Below are 9,291 nucleotides of genomic sequence, written 5' to 3'. Positions count from 1 at the left end.
GAGATAATACTACTGTCCATTAGCCTTTTGCCAGACATTGTCTGTGATGTTTTGGTGTCTCTTGTTCATCACACCAGCAGTGTTGTACCCAGGATGAACTGGAAAATTGATATTTCTTTCTTTTTGGAGCAGACAAATTTAGGGTGACATTTCAAAGCATGGGAATTTTAGTGTGTGTGTGTATGTGTGTGTTTGTGTTCACTGATTAGATTATTCACAATGTCATTATGCCGTTGCTGCTAATGGTAACGCTATGTGGATTAGATTGCTCTATTCCTCTTAAAATGAGACACAGCTATATTACAGCACGCACACCAAAATCATGAATGGAATCTGTCTCTCTCGCTTTTAAGACAGGACAACTTGACACTTGATGTGTTTGAGATTAAAGCAATTCGTTTTTTTTTTTTTACCTAATTGGATCTTAATTTGCAAGCCACTTGTCACATAATAAGGAAAATAAGAAAAGCTGTATTCCTTCTCTCTTTCTCTCTCGTTTCTCTATCTCGCTTTCTCTTCCCGATCATATTTCGACTTTCTTCTCCCAAACTGCTTTCCCTCCAACTCTCATTGAGTTAAACTGTAAACAGTGTAATATTGAGATGGAGGTTAGGTTGGTGTTAGTTCTTTGGGGCCCTATGACTAGCTCACACCACGAGCTGTGTGTATGTGTGTGGGGTGGGTGTGTGTGTGGTGTTGATAGATGTCCACAGGGCAGAGGAGGATCAGTATGGATGAGAAAGCCACTGACGCCTCATGTGGAGCCACGTCAGACACTTTGGGCGTCTTTTTGGAAGGGGCCTGTGTATATGGGGAGACGGCATGAGCCCTGAAGTTATTTTGAGCCATTTTTGACGTCTAATGGGTTACGGCCGGGTGGGGAGTTGAGTGAATCAACAACAATAGAAAGGGAAATGAATGGTCATAGTCAATCAAGAGGAGGTGTCAAATAGGGGAGAGGAGCAGAGAGTGGAAGGGAAGAAAAGAGGGAGGAGCCTCTTGGCCCTTAGAGATACTTCCATACAACTGGTGTTATTTGATTCAGTGTCATACACTGACTGACTAACACTCATATGGATTTTTTCACTGGAATAAAACCTGGCCTCTGGTTTATTGAAAATAGGCCTAATCCTTCTCATTGCTAACCTGTGTATTCATTTAGTTGTGTGTTGACGGGCATTTTAAATGCTTAGCCCATGGTGATGATTTCACACATCTCTGCTCATATTCAGACAGACCTATGCATTGTAAACACTGCTCTTTGTACAAATATAGCCCTCTACACCTGTGATAAAGTCTAAGACTTGTATAGTCCTAGTCCCCCCTTTGATTCACACTGACCTGAGTAAGGCAACGTATGTGTCTCTTGATTGGTCCAATAATTACTCCTTCGTAGTCTCAGCCAGTAATTAATGAAAGACATTGTTTCGGCCCAGACGGCAAACAGTCCATGAGAGTTTTACAATCCCGTGGGAAACTGCGTTTGATTTCTGATTCACCCGACTCCCATGTCTTCCCCTCTCCAACTCACCTGCAAATAATTTACATAGTGCCATTAATGATCGTGAACCTCGAAAAGGGAACAATAAATATCAAATTATTAACACTCACTGTTTACAGGATGTGGTCTAATGAAGTCTAATTGTAGCTCATTGAGGATATGTTGTTATAACACTTAGCAGCTAGATTACAGTGAACAATTAATTTGATAATTTATGTTAATAAAATACAAATATAAAACACAGGTAGCCCTATAGAAAGTGCAGCCTATTTCTCTTCATCATATCACATCAACTTTTAACAGTTGAATGTAGACACATATATAATTATTTTTTGCATATATTTTTTCTTCTGAAATATGTTATTAAAATATGCAAATGATGCGATAGCTCGTTAAATATGCACATATTTACATACTGCGCAAATAAAAAAATTCTGGACACTGAATGAAGTCAGCCTAAATATTTTTGTTTCATTTTGTTAAGACACTCCAGGTCCAGACAAAGTCTAGAGCAGATTGTGGATAAATACTTTTTCATCTTTCCATCCATAAAATATAAAACATATGTATGCAAAATGCGTTTTAGCCAAATTTTACCAAATAAAATGTTATCTAGAATAAAAAAAATGACAACATATCAACAATTCCCTCTGGGCCAGTCTGGAGAATATATCTATGGATAACCGCACAAAATTTGGTGAATGCAGATGCTTCTGAAAATGAGTTGGCTTGTGAAAAATGAGTTGGCCTGTGAAAAATGAGTTGGCCTTTGGGAAGAGTCTGACTTTCTGGAAATGGCAGTTAAAGACAAGTACACCACTGAATTAAGACTACCAAATGCCAAAAGCCTATTTAGACCCAATCACCATTTCTTCAAAGTAAACTACTAAATGTTGTCCAGTTTGTAACATTCTCTATGAAATGGGCTCAGAAATTATGTGTAATTCAATGTAGTTTGCTTTGAAATTATTGATGTATGTCCATTTTAAGTGGTTAAAATTCATAAGAATGTTGATGGCGGTAGTATGATAAACTAAGGAAAATATACATTTTCATTAAGTTTTTGTTTTCATTTTTATATTTACTTTTTGAAAATACTAATATTAATGGACCAAAATATCCACATATCTCAAAATGGATAGGTATTTAATTTGAGCCTGTGGTGCTTGGCTTGGCACCTAAAACTCTCACAAACTTTTACAGATGCACAATTGAGAGCATCCGCCCTCCAGGACACCTACAGCATCCGATGTCACAGGAAGGCCAAAAAGATCATCAAGGACATCAACCAGCCGAGCCACTGCCTCTTCACACCGCTATCTTCCAGAAGGCGAGGTCAGTGCAGGTGCCTCAAAGCTGGGGCTGAGAGACTGAAAAACAGCTTCTATCTCAAGGCCATCAGACTGTTAAATAGCCATCACTAGCACATTAGAGGCTGCTGCCTATAGACATAGACTAGAAATCACTGGCCGCTTTAAGAAATGGAACACTAGTCAATTTAATAATGTTTACATATCTTGCATTACTCATCTCATATGTATATACTGCATTCTATACTATTCTACTGTATCTTAGTCCATGCCGCTCTGACATCGCTCGTCAATATATGTGTATATTCTTAATTCCATTCCTTACTCAGATTTGTGTGTATTGGGTATATGTTGTGAAATTGTTAGATATTGTTAGATATTATTATTATAATCGATTTGATTCGATTTAAGGGCATTACTGTACCAACAGGACCTTGACCCCCACCTGGTGGTTATTGGATTAGGCTACTCCACCAAACACACTAATGGGTACATTTCACTCTCTGACCTATAGGGAGTATTATCCCTTGTAAGTCATAATAATAGGCAATATTAATAGTTTTTTTGCCTACTGATGTCGAATCAGTGTAATCCTTATATGCCGAGGCCCGGCCCTATATGTTGTTGCTGTTTTAACCAAGATATCCATTGGAAATTGTGAAAGAATGAGTAAAGGCCTAATGATTGTCGATCTTTAGCCTGTTTGTAGCTTATTACCATTTAGCTATGTTTGACATCATCCTTCCAAATTGTTTGACAGCATTCCACTGGTTTGTCAATAGGACAGGTGTGATCCAAATTGCCCTAATGTCCTTATAGCCTACATCAGAGATTCAAATTACGTTTCCCCATATAGTTCGACTAGCATGATGCAATAGTAATATGTTAATCATCAGGTGACGTCGGTAATATGCCCCATCCCCCTTCTCACCATCACAGCCACCCGTCCCACCTCGTTGACGAGGCGACGATGGGTATATAAACCCCCTTGTGTTGGAGTGAAACAAAAGACCAGCGATTTGCAACCAAGACACAAGTTGAAAAAGGAACATTGCAGAAGCCAAGCAATAGAATCCACACTGCTGGACGCAGACACCTGTTGTCTTAACTACCTGTAGCTCACGTCAAGTCTTCTCAAAGTAAGTATAACTTTTAGTCTTGTGCATTTTAAATGTTTGCTGGTTTTACTTGTATTACTTTTAAGCTCTCATGGTGCGGACGCTTACATTTCTTTGCATCTTTGGACATAAAAAATGAGTAGCTATTTGTGCAGTTCGTCATTGAAAACATTTCAATGGTCCGATCCCCTATTCAAAGCTCTACATGTTGAAACCTACAGCTAGAATCGTTTTCCCAACTGGAGTTGGTTTGAAAATGCTAGAAAATACTCGAAAAAGCATTTCAGAACCATGGACAGCTACGGCGCGAAAGTTGCGCAAATTAAATTTGGATGAAGTCGTGATTTCTGTAGGCACAACATGCATTCCTATAACAGTTTAGTAATCAAACATGGATAATTAGCTTGTACTATAATTTCCTCCCAAGACGCATTCAGTAGCCTACAGAAAATGCAGATTTAATTAAAGAAAAATGCAGGATCGAAATGATCCATTATTAACAGGTGGACATCATATTTTTATTAGGATGCCTGCTCATCTATGAAATTGGTGTAATATTGATTGGTAGGCTATTTAGGCTGTATTATTTAGCTCGGTTGAGACTTTTTAACATTTAACAATCACGTGCTCCCTAACCCCCTTCTCCTGACCACAGATGGCCGTTATGCTGAAACCCTGGACCATCTTGGTCGCCTTGGTGTTGTGCGTGCTGGTGTGTCTCGGGACTTTCGTGGACGCCTACCCACCTAAACCGGAGAACCCCGGAGAAGACGCGCCTCCTGAAGAGCTGGCCAAATACTACACCGCACTCAGACACTACATCAATCTCATCACGAGACAGAGGTAAGCAGAACCTGCGCGCGCCATATGGCACTCTACGCAGCAGCTTTTGCCATTAAAATTATCTTTCTTCCTAGTCCTAACATCAAAGGACATGTTTTCTATTAAGTTATAAACGATATACCTCGTTTCTTTATGGCAAATGGAACTGTTTTTCATGTTTATTCCCGTGTAGGTTAATTAGTCTACTGTGACAGTGGCCCCTGAGTTTTCTGCTCTTATTTCTGCATCAAGCTCTTAATATACCATGATATATATTTCCAACATTTTTATTACAGGGCACTCTCAAAAAGCTTTAAGCCCTCCATATAAATAATGCCGTATCAATACAACCGGTGAAGACAGACCCACGCGAAGTCTCCAAATCGAATTATGGATCTCTGTGTGCCTGCAGGTTCCCTATAACATATTCTATATTAATATGGTGATGTCTGGGTTGAAGAGGTGGTCTATGTCTTATGCTGAAATGGCACTGAATCAGGCACACCTGATATTATTCATGATATTCAAATAGGCCATTGATCTTTAAGAAAATATATCCAACCCTCTTACATTCAACTTAGAGGGCAACATTTTTACTCTTTTATAAACCATTATCATATAGCATCCACATTTAAGTTGTCATAATATCACAATGGCCTGGATGACGACCAATCATATACTGGAAAAGTGTAGATCAGATCTTTATAGTCCAGGAGGATGACACTTAGTGGAGTTTGTTCTTCTTGTCTGTCATAATAACACATTGGACTACATTTAACATTTTAGTCATTTAGCAGACACTCTTTTTTTAAAGTGACTTACAGGTGCAATTCGGGTTAAGTGCCTTGCTCAAGTGCACATCGGCAGATGTTTCACCTAGTCGGCTTGGGGATTCAAACCAGTGACCTTTCGGTTACTGGCCAAACGCTCTTAACCTACCTGCCGCCAAATATGAATGATCAATCGGAAATGCTAATTTGAACATTAGAGAAGCTTTGCCTGCAGCAAGAACACTGATTTTCCTGTAATCAAAAATATATATAACAATAATATTGTCTTCTGCAACCTCACAAAGTGGTTTCTAAGTGGAGAGATGAGTGCATGGTCTGACAATGATGGTCCCCTTTTACATCTTGTTACAACCCGCTGTCTATGGAGCAGGTGTGATTGCCTCGGTCGCTTTCTTAGAAGGCTGGCTGATCATGTTTACCTCCGCTTCACCGGCATCGCTTTGGAGTGCCCAGTGGGGTTGAATTGGAGCATAAAATTGCATAGCCATTATGAATGGCAGGTTAGGTGGCATGATGGGAAAATGAACATTTTCCACTCAAAAAGTTTTCCCCACAGAGGAAGCAATTCCAGCCAAATCCCTCAGAGATATTCAACTTCCAATTTAAATTTCAAAGAGAAATTGATCATTTGTACAGACTTCATCTGTGCAGGGAGTGCTCATACACAAACAGACAAACACACCGGAAAGAAGAACAATTAGATTTTGCATGAACAATCCAAGCGTAGTTTCTCAGTCTATGACCTACCTTACTACAGAGAACTACATTATCATGCCATTTAAAACCCTCATTATATTTGGTAGTTGAGCAAGAAAGGCCTCGAACAGCATATTTTCAGAGGAAAGGAGCTCTGACTCACTAGGTTATAATTGGCCTTGTCTGGTGGCTCCAGTGTCTGTGGGAGTTTGTGGGCTGACATGGTCAAGTTTCACACATACACATAATTATATCCCCCCTCTCCCATTACACACACCTCGGACAGCTACCTTGGCACCTTTAGTCACATTCAGACAGCACAATGTTCTAGCTGTCATTGAGAAGTGGGATCATCCTGCAGTATGCTTAGAGGGGAGTGGAAGTTTGACAGTCTTTTCTCTCTCGCTTTCTCTCTCTTTCTTCCTTCCTTTTTTCTAGGTATGGGAAGAGGTCCACCCAGGAGGGAGTGATGTCAGAGTTGCTGTTCGGCAACAACGCAGAGAGAGACCAGAGATCAAGGTCAGTCCATCAAAGATATCAAACATTTCCAACACAATTTCAACGGAAGATGCAAAGACTGATATCTCTTTGTTTCTGGGGTTATTTCAATAGGGTAGCATCAAAGAATGGCTGCTTTATCGGCTACAGCCACCTACTGTATAGGAAAAGACTGGCATGCACAACTTTTAGTAGGTGTGTCTTTGGGTAGCCCAGGAGTAAACCAAATGTACATTTCCACATGACATTGTTCTCTCTCTCCCTCTCTCCCTCTTCCCTCTGTTCCCTCTCCAGATATGACGACTCCTACATGTGGTGATTCCTCTTTCTTTCTCATTGGGCATTCTCTCCAGGTGTCCACCAATACCTGGAGAGGCCGACCAGTGCCTCCCACAACTGCCTCACCATCTGACCCCTGACCACAACCAATGACCATCACAGACCTTAAGACAATGTAAAATCAACCTTAAATACCTAACCCTCCTTCCCCCTCTTTCACTCTCTCAGACTTCTCTCTCTCACTCGAAGTCTCTGCCTCATTTCTTCACATAAAGACAATTGTAAATAATGAATTATTGAATTAAGATATAGAATACAAAATATATAGTGATTGATGAAATCATATGTGTAACCTTCACTGCTGTATGTCTTAACAGATAATCATATTTTATTGTTGGTACTGTATAAATGCTTTGTGTGTGATTAAAGTTTGATGGATGACTATGACAAGATAGATTATTGTGTCTCATTCATTCTCACAGTCAAAATTATTGTGGTGTTTTAAAAGGAGCTCTTGGAGTAAAATAATGTATTGATGAGCAGAAGACATCACATCTAGTTGAAAATGGATGACCCCCTCTGTGAGGACTTTCCAAACCATGTTACTGTAAGGGTATGGGTATCTTCTACTAGCCGGCTTGAAAATCAGACATCTGTTGTGTCTGGTGCAAGAACTGGATATCAGGCAATGTAAATTCTGCCTTACCCTGATGTCTCATCTTGATTTCAATGCAGATGATTCCTCCTAACTGTAATACTTATCTTCTTCCAGTAGATGTCACTCCTGTGAGGCAGCTACCTGACATGAACATGAGGGGCATAGTGAATACAATGTGAACACTAATTGAATTAGTAAATACTGATTTTCTGAAATACATGTATATTATAATGGAGTACATATATTATAATCAGCCTATATATTATATACATGTATACATAATATAAGTACAATTATTGACTTAGCATATTTGTATGAGTTACATTGAAGAGCATATGGAATTATAGCATTTTTGATAGATTGACATCTTGAAGATTCAGTTCCATTAAAGCCACAATCCATAAGATTTCCATTTGCTCATTGGCCATTTCAACGAATGGAATAGCCATGATTTCTGAGAATGTAACTCATAGATGCTCTGTCTTACCTTATCACAACCAACGCAATAAGGACCTATTAAGCCATTGTGTATGATACTTTAATAATACTCTGCACAACTTAGAGTGTGGCTTTAACCCAAACAAATGTGTATTTCTTCTTAAGAATATTCATTTAAAGCATAAGGATTACACACAGATCATGTGATGAAAATCATGTAAATCCTTGACATGTAATGGAAATCACTTATTTTCATCAAAAACATTTGTGTGTTCTTGACTTATTGTAGGCCTAATTGTATTTCTTTGTTATTGTAAACGCATTAGATGGGTCTGCAATAATTATTTGTTTACTAGTTTAGAAAGACTGTTAAAAAGGCAGGGACAGGATATCTATTCTTCAGTCGTGGTCAAAAGTTTTGAGAATGACACAAATATTAAGTTTCACAAAGTCTGCTGCCTCAGTTTTTATGATGGCAGTTTGCATATACTCCAGAATGTTGTGAAGAGTGATCAGATTAATTGCATTAAAAGTCCCTATTTGCCATGAAAATGAACTTAATCGCAAAAAAACATTTCCACTGCATTTCAGCCCTGCCACAAAAGGACCAGCTGACATCATGTCAGTGATTCTCTCGTTAACACAGGTGAGAGAGTTGACGAGGACAAGGCTGGAGATCACTCTGTCATGCTGATTGAGTTAGAATAACAGACTGGAAGCTTTAAAAGGAGGGTGGTGCTTGAAATAATTGTTCTTCCTCTGTTAACCATGGTTACCTGCAAGGAAACACGTGCCGTCATCATTGCTTTGCACAAAAGGGCTTCACAGGCAAGGATATTGCTGCTTGTAAGATTGCACCTAAATCAACCATTTATCGGATCATCAAGAACTTCAAGGAGAGAGGTTCAATTGTTGGGAAGAAGGCTTCAGGGCGCCCAAGAAAGTCCAGCAAGCACCAGGACCATCTCCTAAAGTTATAATAATAATATGCCACTTAGCAGACGCTTTTATCCAAAGCGACTTACAGTCATGCGTGTATACATTTTTGTGTATGGGTGGTCCCGGGGATCAAACCCACTACCCTGGCGTTACAAGTGCTGTGCTCTACCAGCTGAGCTACAGAGGACCACGAATTGTTGATTCAGCTGCGTGATCGGGGCACCACCAGTGCAGAGCTTGC

General features: G+C 39.5%; 1 protein-coding gene across 1 annotated transcript; it reads left to right on the top strand.

Moving 5' to 3' along the window:
- Window positions 1–3,838: 3,838 nt before the first annotated feature.
- On the top strand, window positions 3,839–7,403 carry pyya (peptide YYa). The gene is made up of 4 exons (XM_084171952.1): window positions 3,839–3,950; window positions 4,585–4,772; window positions 6,677–6,757; window positions 7,031–7,403. Exons 2-4 carry the CDS (start codon window positions 4,585–4,587, stop codon window positions 7,053–7,055), a joined length of 294 nt encoding a protein of 97 aa, XP_084028078.1. The 5' UTR covers window positions 3,839–3,950; the 3' UTR covers window positions 7,056–7,403.
- Window positions 7,404–9,291: the final 1,888 nt, after the last annotated feature.

This window comes from Coregonus lavaretus (genome assembly GCF_964263955.1).
Source record: "Coregonus lavaretus genome assembly, chromosome: 2".
In the NCBI taxonomy this organism is placed as follows: Eukaryota; Metazoa; Chordata; class Actinopteri; order Salmoniformes; family Salmonidae; genus Coregonus; species Coregonus lavaretus.
This window is presented reverse-complemented; position numbering and strand designations above follow the sequence as displayed.

What these genes read in the sequence shown, in the direction of transcription:
- pyya (XM_084171952.1), top strand. Translation starts at nt 4,585, where the DNA reads ATGGCCGTTATGCTGAAACCCTGGACCATCTTGGTCGCCTTGGTGTTG. An exon ending in AATCTCATCACGAGACAGAG is followed by an intron (nt 4,773 to 6,676) that starts GTAAGCAGAACC and finishes CCTTTTTTCTAG; the next exon opens with GTATGGGAAGAGGTCCACCC. An exon ending in GAGAGAGACCAGAGATCAAG is followed by an intron (nt 6,758 to 7,030) that starts GTCAGTCCATCA and finishes TTCCCTCTCCAG; the next exon opens with ATATGACGACTCCTACATGT.